Source organism: Channa argus, chromosome 1, assembly GCF_033026475.1.
Source record: "Channa argus isolate prfri chromosome 1, Channa argus male v1.0, whole genome shotgun sequence".
Classification (NCBI taxonomy): domain Eukaryota; kingdom Metazoa; phylum Chordata; class Actinopteri; order Anabantiformes; family Channidae; genus Channa; species Channa argus.
Genome location: NC_090197.1, coordinates 11,424,394 through 11,446,329, shown reverse-complemented (window position 1 = coordinate 11,446,329; position 21,936 = coordinate 11,424,394). Strand labels below are relative to the sequence as shown.

The 21,936-nt window shown below is 42.4% G+C and overlaps 1 protein-coding gene across 6 annotated transcripts; it reads right to left on the bottom strand.

Annotated features, from left to right (window-relative positions):
* Positions 1-287: 287 nt before the first annotated feature.
* On the bottom strand, positions 288-20,286 carry prrc2a (proline-rich coiled-coil 2A). 6 transcript variants are annotated; one of them, XM_067496859.1, is made up of 18 exons: positions 20,135-20,286; positions 16,878-17,029; positions 15,377-15,554; positions 15,089-15,185; positions 14,350-14,431; positions 14,095-14,238; positions 12,436-12,677; positions 12,242-12,330; positions 11,940-12,091; positions 11,269-11,371; positions 10,973-11,159; positions 10,677-10,769; positions 9,909-10,455; positions 9,498-9,751; positions 8,982-9,276; positions 7,427-7,649; positions 4,779-7,252; positions 288-3,952 (listed from the first exon to the last, which is right to left on the bottom strand). In XM_067496859.1, exons 2-18 carry the CDS (start codon positions 16,990-16,992, stop codon positions 3,855-3,857), a joined length of 5,373 nt encoding a protein of 1,790 aa, XP_067352960.1. In that variant the 5' UTR covers positions 16,993-17,029; positions 20,135-20,286; the 3' UTR covers positions 288-3,854. The 6 variants fall into 6 exon arrangements, with proteins under 6 accessions (XP_067352960.1, XP_067352917.1, XP_067352935.1 ...); XM_067496816.1 differs by having other exon boundaries at positions 288-7,252; XM_067496834.1 differs by having other exon boundaries at positions 288-7,252; positions 8,982-9,270.
* Between the last annotated feature and the right edge of the window lie 1,650 nt (positions 20,287-21,936).

Here is a 21,936-nt window from a genome sequence, read left to right as displayed (position 1 = left end):
AATCATATTTACATTGTTGAGACCTGAATGTTAATAATTGTAGAGAATAAGAATTGCTAAAAAATAATAATAGGCAAGACCAGTAAAAGCCACCATAAATTTCTATAGCAAGTCATTTCGATTTTGATTTCATTGAAAACCTGAAATTAAGAAAACTGACTCCAAAAAGCTGTTTTACAATGTCAGTGACCATGTTTTGTTTTGATTTTATAACTGTGTGGTGAAGCTGGAAACAATTTTAACCTAAGTTAACCTAAGCCTTTAAGACTTAATAACAAAACAATTACTAACGTAATACGTTTTATTTGATCAGCACTATACAGTGATAGATTTTACATACAAAACTTGAATTTCTTATCAAATTTGCTTCGTTATAAAATACCCAACATTCAGAACCATTCAGCAATCAGTAGATTAAATTCAATAAAAAAAAAAAAATCAAAGCAGCAACTCTTTTAGTAATTTTCAGATGAAAGGTTGGTTTTCATGCAACTTTTCTTGGCTACAGCATCTCAGTTGTGAGTATTTTCTATTTTTTTTTTTAATTTAGACTAAAAACAAGTTTTGCAAATGTTATGGTCCACTGTTAGTAGTAATGACCGGTGTTAACTATTTTCTGAATGTTTACAATTCAATATGCATACTGAACCTAAACAATCAGCAGATAATGTCATGATAAAAAAAATAATCACATTATCCTACATTAAATAGTACAATGTAAACATTTTATAATATACTTGTTTTTCTAGTCCTTTTACTTGTGTGAGAATATAGGTTTTCCTTACTATACTCTCATAGCATTGAGTAACATTTATGAGTATTTCCTCCCTCTGTTTAGATTAATGATATTGAAAAATAAATGACTCAGTGTTTACCCAGTGTTTTACTTTATGGACTATAGTATTTTAGGCATTGCCACATGTTTAGAATTTTTTTACCATTTTAAGACTGATGACAAACATTTCATGCTGATCTTAAAAATCCACGTTGGGATTTTTACGTGTAAACTCAGTAGTTTTTGTTAATTTTTGTCACGACAAGTAAATATTGATTTTACTTATAAAGCTCTGCGCACAAATGCTAAAAAAGTTGTTGATTCCAGCTTCTCAAATGTGATATTTCTCATATAGGATTTATAAATAGTAAATTGTGTTTTAGATTAAAGAAATTCCTCTAAAAATTCAAATAATTTTTTTTATATCAGACTGTTGGAAATTGTCTTTTAAGGACAACGCAGTAACTGCAGTTTAACCGTATTTACAGACTCAAATATAGGCTTCTCTAACAATGTGTTCCAGCTGGATTAGCCAACCCCAAGTGTGACACCAGTAGATCAGGTCCCTGCTATACAGCCCCACTGAATTAAACCAGTGTTTGTATTCAAAATGTGCAGCAAAAGCTTTTGTCTTGCTCAGGAAAAAAAAACAAATGCCACCTTTTCTATTAAAGAATGAGGCATGCAATTTACATTTTCCATTAAATCAAAAGTAGTTTATTTAACTTTGCTTTCTCTGTATAACTTTATTATAATAAGACACTTCTCTGCTTGTACATTGCTCCCTTAAACTAAAAATGGCAACATCTGTTTGTGGGAATGTAAGTTGGGGTAGACAAAACTTAGATACATACCAATATACATACATGTGTGTATATTACGGTTCCAATAATAAAACCATAAATGCTAAAAACATTTTGCACCACTCCAGGTACCTTGGTAATGCTGGAAACATAGTACAATCTTTGAATTTTTTTTTTTTTTTATCTGGAATATACTACTTTTGTTTTCTTTTAACATGGGTACATACAATATGAGCACATCAACATTAAGAGTTAAGGAGGGATGAAGGACTCTTTGAGCCAGTGTTAGGTGTACAGCTGTCAACGTATAAACCAGTAACAGGCAAGGCAAGCTGTAACCAGGGGTGTGTTCATGCTTAGAAGAAGTCAGTGAAAAATAACATGTCCAACTTCACTTGCCTGCTAAAGAATGTAAGCTTAATTTACACAAAAAACTGGTGAAGTTCTTCACTGCATGTTCTTCATTTGGATTAACATATACACACAGCTGAATGTATATATATATGGATGTATTTAAGAAACAGCAGAAAAATTGGTTAAATCAAGTGTGGGCAAACAAGACAGAAAGTGCTTGCCGTTCATGTTAACCCTCTGGTCCCCACCCCTTCCAGAGCAATTAGACACCAAAACAAAACAAACAAACAAAAAGAAACCACACACACACACGCCACACACAAACACACACATACAAATCATCCAATGCCCTACTCACAACATCCCAGAAACGATCTTCAAACAGTTGTCAGTAAACAAATAAACCCCAACTTACAACAGTGACAACATTGATGCAGATGAAAATTATCAATGCAGTTCACCATGGTTATTGTCTCTGGTTATTTTTGCCATTTTCTGTCTTTTATGCGAGAGACAAACTATGTTTACAAGTGTAATCCTACAACAATCCAATATTTACTCAACACATTGTTTCTTGGAAAACCGTGTGGTGAACTGCAGAAAGTGACTTGTGTCACCGTTTCAACATAGTCCTGTAATCAATTAGTTTGGGCTACTGGTTGCCACCATGTACTCAAACAGCCATTTCGAGCACACGCACTTGAAAAATACTTCCTCAGACAAGGAGCTCTTAGTAATAGTCCTTCTTGGTGTGAGGAGTCCTCACAAGAGCACACTCCCACTGCTCTTGCATCACGGCATGAGTAGAAGGGGTGTAGTAGTTCAATACTCAGCTTAGTTCTGTACTCTGGGCCCAGACAGAGTACCAGTCCTCTTGCACATTTAACTTGCCCAAAAACATTAACACAAAAAACAAAACAAAACGGTAACCAAGGGTTTTTGTTATACTACAAGGAGTGCTTATTAGAACATGTTCGATTATCTACTGAAGCATAAATAATTTTATGACAAACATTTTTCTGGATTCTATTGTGACCTACATTTTCATTACACTGCCCTTTTCCCTTCATTACGATTAAAAGGTATTTCACCTTGATGGAAGGAAAAGCAGTCTCCTTAAAAATGGAAATCACAGAGAAATAATGGTTATTAAAATAAAGCCATCAAGCTATCAATACAGTCTTCATAGGGTAAGCAAAACTCATGAGAAAGTAAAACTATTGTCCTTAAAGAAATTTTTGCAGTGTGCAGAATTTCTGTGGCTAAGGAGGAGGGGGGGGGGGGGGGGGGGGAGGAGAAAAATAAGCCTTTATTACCTTAAAATAAAAAAAAAATAAAAAAACCCAATCAAAAGTTCACCAAAGGTCAGAAAAGGTCAACAACTCAATCAAGCAGCAGAGACACTGATGTTAAAGACAAATGAATGCAAATGTAGGTGAGGACTGAGCAGTAGTACTTCAATGAATCTTATCACAGTAATTAGAAATATTTACTTTACGGGAGACCAGAAAGTCAGTAAAAGGAGGAATTGGGGAATTTATTTTAAAAAAGGTATTTTAATGACTTGCTTTGTAGAAGAGACGATGACTAACATTTGTCAGACTTGAACTCAACTGAAAAGCAAAAAAAAAAACAAACAAAAACAAACCCAACAACAAAAAAACATTTTATGGAACATTTCTTGTTAAAAGGTGAATCTGCATTATCTCCCTTTGTGGGGAAAGTAATGCTGAACTGCACTACGGAATACCACCAAGGCCAAAGTACGGTGGAAATATACACAGATAATATAAAAATTAGCCCAATCCAAACACTTTAGCCAATTTAATTCCACTTCGATTTTTGCACTCACATGACTAAATGGGTTCATAAAGATTTCATACTTGTGCTTGTATATGCAAGTGTGTGGAGCTCTGTGAGTGTCAACGTGCACCTCTGTTGCAGAACCACATGCTTGCCACATCCAACTGGGGTGAGATTCTTGAGGGCAGGTAAAGAGAGGTGGTGGTGGGGGGTACATCTAATCGGACAACAAGACGGAACAAATGCAGAACTTTACGATAACGGACGGTAGATAGTTGATTTATGCAAAAGACAAAAATGTAAAGTGAGTGGGGGTGGGACTAAAGTGAATATGAATACCATCTCCGTATACTGTACCAAGCATTAATAATTGTAGGGATGCAAACAGATAAGCCATGAAACAATGATCAAAAAAAGATTAAGATGTAACAGGGTGGGTTTTTATATGGGTGGGGTTCATTGGAAATGTTTTTATATATTCCATCACTTCCTGTTTTTTGGGGAGGGCCAGTTGCCACGCTTCTCCCCACGGTTGCCACCTCCGCTACCAGGCCCACCGGAGCCACCACCAGGTGGACCACGTGGGCCTCTGCCTCCCCCTCCCCCTCCCCCTCCTCCTGCATTGACCCTCCGATTCTGCCGTTCCATGCCAGGACGCTGGCTTGAGAAGCTTCTTTTATTAGCAGAGGGCTCTTTTCCTGTCATGTCGCGCTCAACCACACCTCCACCCACTCCACCCCTTCCCAGGTGATGGTGATGGTGGGAAGAAAACAACTTTCCTCCTCCTCCCTCCCTGTCTCTGAACTCTGTGAAGTCGCTGCTCTCAGACGCGGTCTCCCACTCCTCATTGGCCTGGTCTGAGTTCTGGTTGGTAAAGTCAGGGGACTTTGCTCCATGGCTATGGTGGTGTTGGGGGTGGATTGGCCCAGCACTGCTCTGGTTGTAGTGGTGATGGTGGTGGCTGTTTGCATTACCAAGATGCCCACCCCCACTGTTACTGTTGGTTGTTAATGTGGTGTTGTGGTTAGCATTCGGGGCATTACCTGACATGGGAGCAGAGATAGGGGCTCCATTGTTGTCCTGAACTGAATTCAGAGAAGGAGAGGAGGGCCTTCCTCCCCCTATGACCCCCACTCCTCCATTGATTCGTGCTGCATTTTCACGTTCCTTCAGTCTCCGGAAACGGGGTGGCTTGTCCTGCTGGTGCTGGGAACGTCCGTGACGGCGACGTCTAGAGGTTCGCTCAAATCCGCTGGGAGGGAACCCACGGTTAGTGGGAAGAGGGAGGGCATTTGGCCCCCCCGAATTAGACATAGCGTTGGTGGAAATTTGTTGGGTTGCAACCCCTCCATTTTCAGTGGATCCTGGAGTAGCAGGAGTGGTAGTAGGCAAAGAAGGTTGAGGGGGATTGGTCCCCTGAGTTTGACTTGTATCAGGTATCTTGTCCTTCTTCTCTCCACCATTTCCTCCCCGACCCAGGTCTTTGGGTCCAGAGATTTGTGGTGGGCCTTGCGGTTTCCTGCCTGAGCCTGAAGACTTGGAGGACCCGCTATGAGAGCCTGAGCTGGGTCCCACTCTGTGTCCCCCAGGCGTTCCTCTAATGTTGCCACTACTCCTGTATACATTTCCTCCTCCACTGCCTCCACCCCTGCCCCTCCTAGAGGGCACACCCCTGGGAGTGAACACACGAGTTTGGGAACCTCTGGGTGCTGCAGATGACATGGTGCCACTGGAAGAGGTGTTGGCATTATCAGAACCATTCTTTGTGTTGGGTTTCTGGTGATCTTCCTTATCTGAGTGACCAAGATCACTTGCTCCACTTTCACTGCCAGTCTCTGAGCCTCTCTCCCTTCTTCTCTTGGGGATTTCTTCATATTCTGAACCCTCACTTCGGGTTTCACTTCTGTTTCTGGCCCTGGCTGGATTATGCTGTGACCGATCCTGACCATGCCTGCCACCGCCCCCCTCGCCCTTGAACTCCTGGTGGTGGACACCACCAACAGATGAGCGGTAGTCTCTGCCACTCCTGCCACCCATTCTGCCTCGGCTGCTACCTGTGGGCCCAGCACTGGCTGTGTAGGTGCTCCGATAACCACGGCCACGCCCAAAGAACTCTCCACCTCGACCACGACCAGCTCGGTTGCCTTTGGCTGGCACGCCATGGTGGTGGGATGTACTACCTGCTCTCTCAAAGGAGCGGTCTCTGTCCCTTCTGGAGGAAGACCCAGAAAATCCAGAGGAAGCAGTGTCTACATCTTTGGGTACTCTACTTGACCCTCCCCCAGCTCCTCCTGAAGATCTTTCTTTTCCTCCGTTCCTGGGTTTGGCTGTCTGGGCAGGTTCATCTTTCGTTGGAGCTAAAGTGTTTTGGGAGACTGAAGCTTCCTGCTTCACAGAGGCCTGATGTCCACTATCTTGCTCTTTATCTTTCACAAAACCTGCATTTGTTTTGTTTCCTCCATCAACCTCCCCTCCTTCTCTTTTCATCTCCTTTAGCACTGGCTTCTTGATGGGACCAGCCCTCTTGTTAACATTGCTGCCTCCAGTCTGGTTGGGGGGTTTGTGATCTGATGGAGTGTTAGGGTCCTCCCCGCCACGGGAGTTGTTACCACTGCCTGTATTGTTTGCCCTCCTGCCATGAGAGGACCCTCCACCGGTATTGGTGCTGCCAGGACGTGGGCCCCACTGGGTCTCTGTCTTGTGTTCCCGCCCCCCTCTTTGGTTTGATTTAGGATGGGGATGATGCTGCTGCTGAGTATGACTGCCATGTTGGGAGAGAGGTGGACTAGAGGTCATAGAAGAATGGAGAGCGTATGCTGGGCCTGTTTTCTCCTGTTTCACATGGCTGTTACTGCCAATGTTACTACTGTCGCTTCTTTCACCAAGACTATGCCCGATATTATTTTCTCCATCTCTCTGTGATGGGTGATGATGCAGTGCAGCTGTGACACTTCCATCATCCCTTGCAGAAGAGGAAGAAGAGGACGAGGAGCAAGAAGATGACAGCAAAGGTTGGTTAAGAGGTGGAGAAGAGTCATTCTTCTTAGCAGGAGTCTCAACAACCCTGTCACGGCTGTTCTCTGGCTTATGGGAGTGGATAGGGAAGTGAGGCTGTGGTGGGTGATGGCTGTGATGGGTGTGGAGGTGAGAATTGCTCTCTACAGGGAGGTCTGAACGACCATTGCGATCGTAGTGAGGGTGTGGGGCTCCCCATATCTGGCCCTGCTGAGATCCTCGGGAAGGCCCTTCGTCCTGGTGGGTGAAGCTATGCGGTTGGTTCCCCCTGTCACCTGCCCTCTGCTGCTGCTGATGGGTAGGCATCCTTGCACCCTGCTCTGGGAAATTGCTGTAGTTGCTCCGGCCACCCATGTAGTGATGAGAGTGGTGGCTACCTCCCTGGGCACCCACTTGAGTACCAACAGGAGGAGGGGTCTGATTGGATGTCCCAGAGCCGGAGTTGGGCTGCTGGATGGGTCCCAATCCACTCTCTCGCATACGGTGTGGAGGAGTATCACTCCTAACACAAAAAAAATACAAACACAAAATACCTACTTAAACCAGTAATACATTTTTAAAAACTTCCCAAATGATTTTGAAGTGGCTATTATATTGGTGTGTGTACTAACATTGTTGCAGAGATTACAAGTAAAACAATGAAAGAAAAAACTATAATAAAATTGTGTATCCCTACCTGGGCCCTTTGGTGATATCATCATCTTCCAAAGCCTGCTTCTGCCTCAGAGGTGAAGTCAGCCCACGACCCTCCCCTCCGCCTGGGAAAGCCTCTGGCCCCCACGCCAGTTTAGGATCTATGGGAGGGGTCCCACGATGAGGATGACCTGGATGCTGCTGCTGTCTGTCAAATGGGTCTGAACCAGATCCCCCTGAATCTGACCGCTCACGCCCAATAAGCCCTGTGATAGTGAAGAAACAAAAATATCTAAACTTATTTCCAACAATATTTATAATATTATATACTTGACAAAAGGGTACTTATTCATATTTGATAAGTTTTCTCCTTAAAATAAAATATACAGCATAATTCTGTAATTTTCATCCTAAATAGATCACCTTACTGTTTACCATGGTTCTTGTGCAAGCAGTAGGCAGTATTTCCCCTAGAAAGGTTTTCAGGCAAGGTGGCAAGAGGGTGATGAGGTTTTGTGATAAGCTCAAATCCCAGGCCAAAATCAATTTGTCCAATGTACCAATGTGAGGTAAACACTGGTAGTAGTGCTCAGCGTGATTTTAAGTTTTTCACTAAATCTATTCCGAAGGTATCCTATGCCCCGACACGTGCGCTTCCCAGCGACACGGACTCCAACAACTAGGATTGGTCCACTGACTTTCTCCCACACTCTGTTTAGTGGTTGTACAGAACATCTCCTCTGATTACTAGCTTGAAGTAATTTAAGTGAAATTAACTGCTGTTCAACATCTGTTAGTTCCAACTGACAATTACGCACTCAGTTTCAGTCACTATGTTTGTACTACACCAGAAAAACTCACCGCAGTGCGGGGGGCTGAGGGTGGCCTGGGTTGGCCACACCAAATGGAACCCCCTCCCAAAGTGACAAGGTGGGAGATACCTGCTGCTTTAAGCACGAGGAGAACTGATTAAATCTGAAGCTGAAAGAAATTACTAAACTTTGAAATATTTTGTACATTTAAGGTGGTTTTGTATTTATTTATCTCTACCCAACTGTTTATTATGATTACTTAAAAATGGTAGTTAATTGTTTGACACTGAATAAACAATATAAGCACACTATTAGCGTTTTGGGTTTTTTTTTTTTGTTATTTTTTTTGAAAGTTTAACCCAGTCTGGACACCCAAAACAAAACAAAACAAAAAACTTTAGATGTACCCCTGCCACACTGGTGAAGAAAACTCAACAAGGTGGCAGAGACACCCTACTGTGAACTAGCAGTTAAGCAGTGTCATTCCAGCACAAAGCAAGCACTGCATTTACAGGCAGTGAAGTTAGCAGGTTACTCTGAGAAATTGGCTCTCTCGGGTAATTGGGGAACAGTACTTCATGCACTTAAATAACCTGCGCACTGGAAAATCCGCACATATAAACACAGCAGAAGAGTAATCAAATTTTAATGTTAGTGCGATTTGTGTCGCTGGAGAATGTGCAGTAGTAGGTGAGAAGGAAAAAGGGAGAGGAGAGGGGTTAAAAAAAAAAAAAAAAAAGTAAAAAATTATTCACTGCAGTTATTAAATGAATATAATCAACATACCAGTTGGGTGCATTCCAGGTGAATAGTAGTCCATTGGTGGAGGGCGGCCCTGCATCATGCGAGGATCCATGTATGACATCATCATCCAGCGAGGGTCAAAATTCAGTGGTAAGGGTGGGGGTCTAACCATATTGCTGGGCTGATACAGGGGTCCCCCCTGCTTAGGTCCAGGCCCTGGCTGGGGAGTTGAACCTGGTGAAGGACCCTGTGGAGGCTGGGCTTGGGGGGACAGCTGGCTCTGTGATGCCTGGCTGTGCTGCTGCTGCCACTGCTGCTGCTGTTTTAGGAGCTGCTCCTTAGGACAAACAAATGTCATTAAAAATAAATAAATAAATATGTTTATGAAAAAAAATAAACATTTCAGGATGAACAAAAATAAAAGGGTACATATCAAATAGTACATATCTTCAGAAAATGAAATGGTTATCTTTGTTTCTTGTTTACAACACACAAAATAAATTAGGAGACAGGAGAAAATAATAAAAGTAATAACAACAGCCAAGTACAAATCCTCACCTGCTGCTGCCTCTGAAATCGAGGTGGAAGAGACTTCTGGTACTTTGAGTATCCCTGGCCAGGAGGACCACTACTTTGACGACCTGCTCCCCCTCCAATATTCTCAAGTTTCACTGGGTCGACTGCTCTTTCACTTCCAGTTCCTGCACGAGGGTGACGAACAACCGTTGTGTCTTCACTCTCTACTGGTGAAGGCACATCGAGAGTGGGCTGCAGTGGTTGTGACACAGCCGGCTGGGAACACTGTTGAGCATCTAAACAAGTATAACAGGTTAATGGGGTTGAATAAGTGGTAGGTGTTATTTGAACTGCCTTGTAGACACATCAGACAGAGAGAAAGCAAAATCCCAATTTAGAGATCCAAATGTTTTAGACCAGTCATCAATGATCATGCGCTCCTAAGGAACTTACCTGCATTGGAGTCATAACTGCTGTTGCTGCTGGCTCGCTGTCTGTCACCCACTCCAGGACTTGCCCCTGGCTGGACAACCAGAAGTGGAGGCTCCTCAGGGTCCACACAGGGGGACGGGGGCTGGCTGATGTTGGGTGAGGAGGCGGAGGCCGAAATAGATGGACTAGGACTGCCTGCTATGGCAGCTGTAGAGTTTCCATCCAGGCTGGGAGTTTTACTGCCGCTACCACAACCTCCTACAGTGCTGCCCTGCTGTTGCTGTTTTTCATCCAGCCTCTTTAGCTTCTCTGCACAGGCTGCACGTCTCTCTTCCTCCATTCTGCGTTCTTCCTCCTCACGTCTGCGGCGCGCCCTCTCAACAGCAGCAGAAATTTCTGAGGAGGACTGCTTTCGGCGCTGCCGCCAAGTCTCATCCTCATCATCCCCCTGGGTCACATGGCCTAAGCCTGGCTGGGAAGGAGTAGTAGGACCCCCTGCTGCTGGCTGAAGTGGGGCAGGTGCAGGTTTACCAGGAACTAAAGTGCCACCTTGGTTGTGGGGACGGTCCTGAATAGTGAGAAAGCATTTGATTCTCTGTTACCAAATTTTAACCCTGGAATAGAGAAGATCATCGCAATCTTGAGAAAACTGTTGCATAAACTGTAACTGAACCCAAGATGTAAATAGCGAATGTAAGAACTAAAGATGACTTTTCTATAAGACCTGTGGGCGGAGGATGGCATAATGAGAGAAATGATTGGTCTTTGAGGCCCTAACTTGATGTCTACCTGTCGGTAAAAGCAGTAGGGCCCTTGTCCAAGAAGCGGCCCAGGTGGGGGGGAGGGCTGCTCCCGTGGACCACCCAATCCAGTCCTGCGCCCCTGTACAGGCAGATAGAGTTAGCCATGCTCTGCCACACTAATCTACACTGATAAAACATACCTAATAACATTTCTCTGCCCACAAATACGTCTTTGCTTAATAGTGCACACTGCACTATGAGTAGAGACCTTAAACTTCTCTTTACACCGCTTGAGTATAGTCTATCTCAGCAACACCTTGTTGCTTTTGTTCCACATGCTACCTGGTAGTTGGAAGGTGCTCCCTGGCCCCCCCAGCCACTGCCTCCCTCCTCGGCCCATCCTGGATTGCTGGAGGGGGGTAGGACACCATTATCAGCATTAGAGGGAGGAGTCCGGCGGCTGTCTCCACTGCTGTCTGAAGTTCGAGAGCGAGTTCCAGTGGGCAAATCCTGGGATCTCTGCTGGTCACTGAAAAACAGGGTAAATTGTATGTTTTAGCTGGTTTAGCACAGTCAGAATTTAAACCCCCCAGTTAAGCTTTTTTATAGATAAATGTCACATTGATTTTACCACATACCGAGAGTCACTGTTGTTCTCAGTTCTCTCCTCTTCTGCCTCTTCCTCTCCTTCATCATCACTGAACTTTAACTTGGCAGAGTAATCAATCTCCTCATGAGCTCCTGCAAAACCATAAAAGACAAGAAAACTATGTTTGTACCAAACATTTATACAGTGATCTTTTACTCTAATAAATCAAATCACCCCATCTCCTCTGAGCTTGTTGTAGTGACTGGCAATTCTTTGCTTGGATCAGCAGGAATTATTATGTGGAGAAAAAAAATCAGCCAGCATTAATCTTATGTACACCCTTTCTAATCATCACCCCTTTAGACATTTATTGGAATAAACACTGAATAAATATGCAAAGCCCTAGGATAAAAAAAAAAGATCTTTAAAGTGGGCAGACATTACTGTAGTAGTTCTTGATCTTGAAGTATCTGAGGTTTTGTGATTATGCTTGTATTTTCTATAACAGTTTTACATCAGTGTAGATTTGTTTGTCATGAATTGTTTTTCTTTCACCTTTTGTTTTCTGTAATTTCAAACAAAGCCATCTAACTCGTGTAAAGACAGATTTCATTTATATAGCCAAATACTTGCAATATCAATACCTGCAATGGGCTTTATAACTGCTCCTAACACAAGCCAATTTACATGTTGTATATTTGTGTATGAAGAATTTCAGACCTGCCCAGCCCTCGTCTCCATCATGGTCCAGCTCATCCAACTCCTTAAGGTCATCCTGCTTCAGGATAGAGGGTCGCTTTACCACCTCTCCTCCTGCATCACGTGAGCTGCCCTGGGGCCTGCTGTCAGGACCACCCTGTCCACGAGAGAACCTGAAAGAGGACAGTAGCAAATGTATAAATGATGTGTAGATACAAAATAGCATAACCCCATGGCCCCTTATAAATTAAGGTAAATTGTGAACCTTCAATTTACAATGTTTTTAAATTATAAGCTTCACAACTAATTTTATCAAAGAATACCTTGGAGCCGGCCCTTCACCAGGAGGTGGGTACCTGTAGGGCCCCTGTGGGCCATAGGGGGCCGGGAAGGGTATATATGGAGGGTACATCTATAAAGCAAAAAGAAAAATTAAATTAATTAAAATACAAATAATTTTATACTCGTAAAAAAAAAATAAAAAAAAAAAGAAAAAAAAAAGCAGGAAGTAACTTACGAAGGGAGGCATGATCCCTCTGTATGGGGGGAACCCAGGCCCCACAGGGGGCTGGGGCAGGGGCAAGGCGGGGCTGCCTGCAGGAGGATTCCTAGGTGGCCCGAGGGTCTGGGAGTTTGGAGGGGGGACCCCAGCTGTCCCATCCATCACCAAAGCCCCAACAGTGCCACCCTCTGCTGCTCCCTCCCCAGACAGGGTGGGAGCCAGGGCTCGGCCCCCACCGTCCCGCCAACTTGTAACGTCTTAGGACACAATAGAGGACAGAACAGTTATTATGCCGTATGGACTTTAACACAAGTTTACAAAATTACACAATTTTTGCTACAATGATCAAATTAATTTAATAATGTGAATCTATTTTTGGCGTTCTTCTCCTCCCGTCTGTCTATTCATTCCCTAATATACCCTGGATCTCTCTTCTGTACATGCCCAAAACATCTAAGTCTCGCTTCTCTTACTTTGTCTCTACTTGTGCTATTTCATTGTTATACCAATTCCTAATCTTGTTCATCCTTGTCCCTCAAAATTACATCTTTAGCTCTGCCACCTCCCCCTCCGCCTCGTCTTTTTGTCAGTGCCACTATCTCTGGGCCGTACAATAGACCTTGTCTCACTACAATCTCGTAAATCTTCCCTTTCATTATTGCAGGTACCCTTCTTTTACAGATCAGTCCTGATACTCTTCTCCATCCACTCCACCCAGTCTGCACTCGCTCCTTTACGCTCTTTGAATTCTCGACCGTAGGTATTTAAACTCATCCATCTTTACCATCTATTTCTTGTCTTGCAATTGCATAATTTCACCACCATCTCACTTACACACATATACTCCATCTTGCTTCACTGATTTTCCTTCCCCTTATCTACAGTGTGTACCACCACTTTTCCAGGTTCATCAGAGCCTGCTCCTTAATTTTGCTATCAATCACGTTATTTGCAAACATCATAGTCCATAGAGACTCCTGTCTGGCCTTGTCTGTCAACATATCCATGAACATTGCAAACATGAAGGAGCTGAGAGCCGAACCTTGATGCAAACCCAACAAGTGTTGATTCTGTGGTGCTCTTTCTTGGCATTCAAATGTATTGCGGATCACTGATCATCACCTCTCCTCTCGGCCTAGTGTCCACTACTCTTTCCCACAGAATTATGGTGTGGCTGATCAAGTTTATGCTTCTGTAGTTGCTGCAGATCTGTACATCTCACCTTGTTGTTAAAAATCGGAATAATCACACTTGTTCTCCGCTCCTCAGGCATTCTCTCACTTTTCAGAATTTTGTTAAACTATCTGGTTAACCACTCTACTGTCATCCGGACCAACACCTTTCCATTCATCATTCTTTTTACTGCTTTCCTTACTTTGTCCTTCTGCACTTCCTGGTTCACTATCCTTCCTCTACCATTCCACTACCTTCTTTCTCATATTCTACATTCATCAGCTCCTCAAAGTGCTTCTTCCTCCTTCTTAACACACTATCTTGGCTTGTCGGCACATTTATATTGCCATGCTTTACCACCCTAACTTATATCACATCCCTCCCATCTTGTTCTCACTGCCTGACAAGTCAATTCAAAAGCTTTTCTTCTTTTCTCAACACCACTGAATACAGTAAATAAATGGTTTATCAATTATTAAAGACTAAGAGGTTATCACTCACTCTGGGGGCGGAGGCTTGGTCCGGGCCCATACCACTGATCTGCAGTGCCCTGTTCCTTGCCAGCTTTGTCCTGGTCGCCAGCCGCCTGCAGGGTGGGAAATTCCTCGCGAGAGAATGGCGACGGTTGGTTTGATCCCTTTCCACCTGCAGAAAGGGAAGACAAACGGAATGATTTTCAGAGGACATATATGGAACTAAAAGCTCATGAGAGATGTATTGAGAAATATGAAAAGAGATATGAAAATGAAGACTAACCATCCCCTTGTGTTCCATGTGTAACACTGGCCTGTGCCCAGGACCTTGCCCCTACGGCCTGGGTTGATGTGGGGGCCAGAGCCTGAGGAGAGGAGGCAAACAAAGTAATAAATACTGCATGGTTCCCAACCCTGGTCCTCAAGAACTCAATGCCCTGCCTGTTTTCCAAATAGCCCAATCCAACTGGTGCCCTACCCACTGTGCATTACCTAGTAAAGATGAGTTCAGTCAATCAAAAGTGGGAAGAGACCTTCTTAGAAGAGTATGGGGTGGGGTCAAGACAACTAAAATTGATATCTCCCAATGTCTAATTGACTAAACACACCTGATCCAGGTAGTCAGCAGTAGGTAGACCACTAGTTGGGTAGGGATAGACCAATAAACTTGATGTCATAACATTACAAATGTTCTTTTATCATCAGAAGTAACAGAAAAAATCACGGAGAGTATAAAAAAGGGTTGTAGTAAGGTAATGGAAATGACAAAAGTGAAAAAACTTGCATCCCTCTTGATAAATTAATCAACTTTTATTTCTGATGAAAAAAACATTTGTACTAATTAAATGTGTATTAGATATTATGTTGAATAAACTATTTTACTCATTTTTACGTTGTTTCAAAATAAGGGGAAGCAAACATTTTAATCCAACTGTACATGCCAACTGTGGTTGCCATTATCTTCTAGCATATTATTAACTCAGAATATCATTTTGATTTAGGGTTACTGTGATTGTCAGTACCTCTGAAGCTGGCGGGGTTCTCGGGCGGGTCGGTGCAGTTATCTGTGAAGCCACAGGCTGCTGCAATTCCGGCTGCGGTGCTGACAATGCATCGGTACTGAGAGAAAGAAATATAAGCCACAAACATTGAGGCAGATTATAGAAAATGGGGAAATATGCAAGGGCAGGAGCCAATAAAAGAGAAACTTAAAAAACACACTCACAGCAACATTCTTAAAACTTTCAACATTTGGAGTATATCTTAACAAGTAGTCTAAAATGCTGGTGTGTTTGATTGGACATACTCACCTCTTTGGGTCTGCTTGTTCCTGTTTGCTTGCCCATCCTGTGCCGTCTTTGGGAACGAGCGAGACGTTGGGATCGTTGCCTTTATTCTCTGCCTTTAGACTGGGCAGGTTGGCAGGGGGTGGCATACGCCGCGCGGAGGCAACTTTACCAAGAGACTGCAGGCCATGGCGGGGGGGAACTGATATTAGGAAAAGAAAGGTGGACACATTAGCACAGGTAGACCACTAAAAACCTAACACCAATGAACCATATGAGGTATAAAGACCAGTTGGATGACAGGAATGGCATTTCCAGCTTACATTGCTGGGTATTTAATTAGGATACTGAACCACCAACAAGGCAAGAGGCTTAGTAGTTTTGCTCCAACGACTCTGACAAATATTTATTAGGGAAACACTTCTTGTAGGCAACTGTGGCCCAGGAGGTAAAACGGTCTTCCACCAATCCCACAGTTGTTGGTTTGATCCCCAGCTCCTCCGGTCACATGTCAAAGTGTCCTTGACCAGGACTTTGAACCCCAACTTAGTTGCTCCCAGTGAGTGCTGGCAAGCTGCATAGCAGCTCCACCATCCGTGTTCGAGTATGTGGGAATGTGTGCGAATGGGTGAAGGAGAAGCACTGTAAAGCGCTTTGAGTACAAATAGGTTGAAAAGCAAGTGCAGACCATTTACCATTCTGGTCATTATTAAAAACCTTCAACCAATCCATTTCAATTACAGTTTATAGAGAAGTATTAGAATACTGAAGCTCACAGAGGCATGGAGAATCCTTCAAATTCTGAAAAGAGAAGCTTTGCTGAATATCAATCCTTCATTTGTATCATTGAGGCTAAGAAAAGCCACACCACACCATGGCTTTACTGTGTGTGTGTGTGTGTGTGCGTGTGTGTGTGTGTGTGTGTGTGTGTTTGGGGGGGGGGGGCATGGGGGCTGCTTAGATCTAGTAGGCAGCTTCTGAATAAAACATAGGCTGGGAACTCAGCACAGAAGTCAAACAGTTTCCACAAGTAAGCCTCTGTCTCAGGTCAGGCTGAGTAGCTCCAAGGCTCAGCTGACATGTTGAGGCTTGAGAGCCTGTCACCCCCAGGTCATGCATAATTTCTTTTAAGATGGCTACAAAGGCAAAGTTATCCTCCCTGACAGAAAGCCACAGATGCCTTTTACTAATAGTGGTAAGCATCCCTAATTCCTAATATTGAGTAGCAGCAAAAATGGGAGATATTCTGAGAGATGCAGCAACGTTATGCACAACCTCTATTGGAAATTAATATGAGCGCTACTTGGAAGTCAGTAGGGAAAGCATAAAAGTTGTATTAGTTGGTGATGCACGATGCATGGCAGACAGGTACTTTTAACAATAACACTAAGCAGTATACCTAACTGTAATTACCCACATTTACTCCTTTCAGCTTCATCTTATAAATTGCAAAAAAAGTGGTACCATTACACTCATTTATATTGTGAGAATGGAAAAATAGACATAAGATAACCTATATACTCACCAACAGGCTTTTGTGTTTCAAGGCTCTTTCCTTTGTATGTATCAAACAGGTTGAGAGACGCATACTTGGTTTTGCCTTCCTTCCCCTTTGCAGTTTGCCCAGAGCGCTCTGACATTGCGCTGTCCGCTCATTGAGTATGGTGAGCCCTGAGACTGGTAAAAAAGCAACAGAGACGGAGATATTTGTTTTACATAGAAAGTAAGTAAAAGTGCATGCAAGCATACAAAATATCCACTGCAACCAAACATTTCTTACAAGTCACATTATTTGACCATATAGGATTCGACCTGACAGATTGAAATACAGGATTTGATGGCAGCGTTTTCTGAATGTCTGCGGTGATTAAATACTGACAGACAACATTATAGCCGTAGATACAAAAGACTAAGAAAACAGGTAGTTTTGCAAAATGTGATATATTACAACAAGAAAATGAATAAGCAAAAGAAATAAAAAACACATTTTTTTAAAAGCAGGGTTTAAAAAAAAAACTTTTTTTCTGGGCAGGTGTAGCAGCCTGGATTTCCACGCCAATACACAATATATTCCCAATTAGTAAAGTAATAAACAGCAATTCCTTTCAATGTCCACCTAATAAATAAAATCCGAGGCCAATTAACTTTTAGATCATTTACGTACATTTACAAGATAATGACAAGATTAAAAAGCTACAAAAACAATTTTTATATCACCATGCTTAACAGATAACCCCAATAAACCTTTAAAACTCCTCTTTGTATATTTTAAAGACTATGTTTGTGGTGATCCATTTTTCCAATACCAAGGTCTCAGACACCATTTAATTTTGACTCGTGCATTGTCTGCACTATTTACATACTGTTATACTATCCTGTTTGCATGTTTATAATTTACACACAATGGAAACTTGACTTGATGTATAAAGGTGATGGTGGCAGGTGCACCTACACTTGTTAAGTGTTTCTAATAAATTCTAGTTCAGTTGCAGCTTTTTAGCAGATGCAAGGGTAGCTCAGTACCGGGATAAATTGGGCAACATTTGGAAAGCCATACAATCCTTAAACAATATACAACTACAATAAAATGAAAGATATTGCCACTATGAATGCAGACTAATGTGAGCAGACCTAGTACACAGCATGACTAAACACCCCATCACAGGAGACACTGTACAAAAGAAATAAAAAGTAGAACCATGGTTTCTACGGCAACACATAATAAATTATATTTCTCTATCCCTTGCCTTGAGACAGTGTTGGCTCCATGGCAACTGCCAGGCCTTTTGCTTGAACTCATTTTACTGCACATCAATAAAACGCACTGCACTGACATCTGTCCAATTCACAATGATTTGGCTGTATCCAGCATGTTAAACTCCTTTCCCCACTCCATAGACATCCAAGACTGTCATACTACAGTTATTTGCATTCACTAGCATGGAATAGAGTATTGAGATAATCCAAATGGCTCTATACTTGAACAGTTCAAGAGTTAAAGACTTCAAGCAAGCACTCAAAATACAGGCACAACTGTATTGCATCTTAATGACCTATGTGTATTTCAATAAATGTAAAGTGAATTTAATGGAATCCCAAGTGGAGACAGCTTTATCGGTTTTCAGTATCCCTCAATAACAGTATGCATACACGTATAAGTACAATCAGGGCCAGGCAGCAAGAAGTGGCATAAGTAACATTGGATTAACCATATTTAACCAATCTTATATGAATCAAAAGACACGCACAAATCCATTCGGTTTCTTTTGTAAAAGGATAATGACAAAATGAACCATGTCTGCAATGCAATGCACCGATGAGGGGAGAAAATTAGATGAATTAAAAACGAACTCAAAGGACAGCTACAGAGCAGCAACACTCAACGGTGCTTCCACAACCAGATGAGATTAAAAAATTAGGTCGTGGGATGGCTTGTCAACTACACGTTGTGTGAGGATTAACGGGGGCTAGCAGCTACACGACCAAATCACAACTGCAGCAATGACAACCAGGAAAAGCTCTTGTATCGCTAAAGCTAATGATACGTACGGAGCAAATCTGGTATACAAGATAATATAAAAGCTAAGTAGCTTGGTGGCTACAAAATGAGAAAGCACAGCCTTACATAGGCAAAATACAAGCTGCTTATACTACAGACCTACACCTTTATTGCAGTGCTAACAACGCTAGCACAGGCCCTGTGTGTTCGTGTTGGGAGGGGGACTGCGTTCGTGTTTCATAATGTAACGTTATTATCAACACCTTGCGGCAACAGTAACTCGTTAGCGCTTGGACACTGCCGAGTGCATCGTGTTGAATAGTCCACAAGGTCAACACGATTAATCCTCTTGAAACAATGCGGTTTTATGTGTAATTCGCATGAGGTACAACACAACGCAAAAAAAAGAAAGAATTTATTACGAGACCGAAACAAAATGGCGGTGGAGACAGGCCCGGTGAATATTAACGTCAACACAGACAGTTTTGTAGCACACCTTTAACCAAGGCGACGTATAATCATTCGGCTAATATAATAAAAAATGGCCATTTAGACTAAACTAGGCTAACTACTCTGAAATCTGTAGTAACATCGAAATAAACACCAGGGTTAACCACAGCACTGCCTTGAACAGACGCTGCATCAGCTCAAGCTAACGTTACATTATTTACTAACGTTAGCTTCATCGTCTATTCCAGGCGTTTATTAGTTAAAATAATATATGTGCAGCCTTTACCAGAGCCAAGAGGCTACTTTTAAATTGTAACGACAAGCTAAACACTTCTAGAAAACGATCCAACGTTTGGCTATACGCAAAACGAACAAACGTAATCCTCCAATAGGACCAACACTAGCTATCTATACAGGAGTGGAAGCTAACGAGCTTAGCAAGCACCAAACGTTAGCTAGCAACCGCGACTAAAATAAAACGGCCAACACCACAAAATATCTTATCGGGTAAGGCAAACCTATATGCAACTGTAATAGCTATATGATTTCTGCTCTAATTCCGTCTAACTTTTCTGTGTTTGCATAGACATGCAAAATATACCAGGCACTGACCTGGTCTTGTCCCGACTTGTCTCGAGGTGATATCGCAGAATGAGGTTAATGTTCGCTTGCTATGCTATGCTATCACGTAAGTTAGCTTACTAACCAGAGATCCAGCTAACTAGCTTAGCAACGTCTTGGTTAGTCAAACACATACAAATATTTCCATTCAATACGTTGCACTAACTTAGCGGCCAGGTGTACTATAAAGACAAAGAAGGTATCAGACTCACTTGCACTCCGTTTCCTTTTTCCAAAAAGTAAATGAAAAGGGGAAAAGAAAACTGTAATACTGGACTTGATCCGTCACTAAAGAGCCGTCAACGGCTACTGGGTAATTTCGTGAGATGGGAGACGTATGAGACCTACAGTAAAGAGAAAAAATGTTGTTTATGGATGGTGGTTCTTTTCAAAACCCAACTTGCCAGGCACCTTTTTAAAAAGGTTTTTAAAACAGCAAATGCTTATTAGATTATGGGATAACTATGCATTTTAATGTGTCAGTGTTGTTATTTAAAATTGTGATTCATCCTGTCAACACAGTGAACGGTGTCAGGATCAACTAGGGAATGGAATTGTGAGAAGTTAATATTTTCGGGAAAGCAAAGAAAAACGTTCCTGAAAACCTTTTTTGGGGGGCGGGGGGGGGGGGGGGGGGGGTTCCTGTCGCAACACAAGGAATGAATACAGAAAGTGAATCGCCCCAGTTAAACCTGTTTCAATAGTCATTTGGACACCTGATCATTTAGGACAAACTAAAAAAACATTTCCTTAAAACAAACTTTTAATCTATACCGACATAATTAATAACTATTTCTTATCTAATAGGAAATCTCATATTTTACCATATTGCCCATTCTCACTGCAGCTATGTACAGTTGAAACCAGATGTTTATGTACACAGTTTAAAAAGTCACACAATCTTTTTTTCTCACTGTCTGACATTAAATCAGACTAAACTTTTCCTGTTTTAGGTCAGTTAGACTTGCTTTTTTAATTTTATAAAAATTATTCCTATTTGGTAAATGCCAGAATACCCAGAAGTCAGAAGAACTCAGAAGTTTACATACACTTCCTTAGTATTTGGGGGCATTACCTTTGAACTCCATGACTTGGGTCAAACGTTTTCGATATCCTTCCACAAGCTTCTCACAATAGTTGGCTGAAAAATTTTGCCCATTTCATTTTGTAGGCCTCCTTGGTTGTACACACCTTTTCAGGTTTCTGCCCACAAATTTTCTATAGGATTAAGATCAGTGCTTTGCGATGGCCACTCCAAAACATAGACTTTGTTGTGTTTAAGCTACTTTGTAACTTATATCGCAGTGTGGTTATGGTCATTGTCCTTTTGGAAGACCCAATTGCTCCCAAGCCTTAACTTCCTGGCTAATGTCTTGAGATGTACTTTCCTCATGATGCCATCTATTTTGTGAAGTGCACCAGTCCCTTCTGCAGCAGAACACCCCTACAGCATGATGCTACCACCCCCATACTTCACAGTTGGGATGTTGCACTCAGGCTTGCAACATTCCCTCTTTTTCCTCCAAATGTAGTGATGGTCATTATGGCCAAACAATTCAACTTTAGTTTCATCAGTGCACAGGACATGTCTGAAAAATTAAGTTCCTTGACCCTGTGTGTATTTGCAAATTGTTATCTGGATTTTTTTATGTTGCTTTTGGAGTAATGGTTTCTTCTTCGCTGAGTGGCCTTTCAGCCCATGTTGGTACAGGACTTGTTTCACAAGTTTTTTGCTTTTGTTCTGGGGTTGATACGCACATTTCACAACACGTTCATCTCTGGGACACAGAACCCATCTCGTTCCTGAGCAGTATGATGGCTGGACATCCCCATGGTGTTGAACGTGGCACTTTCAGGCATCTGGAAATTGAACCCAAGGTTGAACCAGACTTCTGGAGGTCCACAATTCTCTTCCTGATATCTTGGCTGATTTAATTAGATTTTTCCCAAGATGTCACAAAAGGAAGCAGTTTGTTTGAGGTGTGCCTCCAATTAACCATCAGAATCAGAAACT

Bases quoted from the DNA above. Each gene is read 5' to 3' on its own strand.
- prrc2a (XM_067496816.1), bottom strand. From the start codon at position 16,992: ATGTCAGAGCGCTCTGGGCAAACTGCAAAGGGGAAGGAAGGCAAAACC. The intron at 10,456-10,676 runs GTAGACATCAAG...CTCACTATTCAG, and splicing joins CCTACTGCTTTTACCGACAG to GACCGTCCCCACAACCAAGG. The intron at 7,650-8,981 runs GTATGTTGATTA...TCACTATCACAG, and splicing joins ACCTGGAATGCACCCAACTG to GGCTTATTGGGCGTGAGCGG.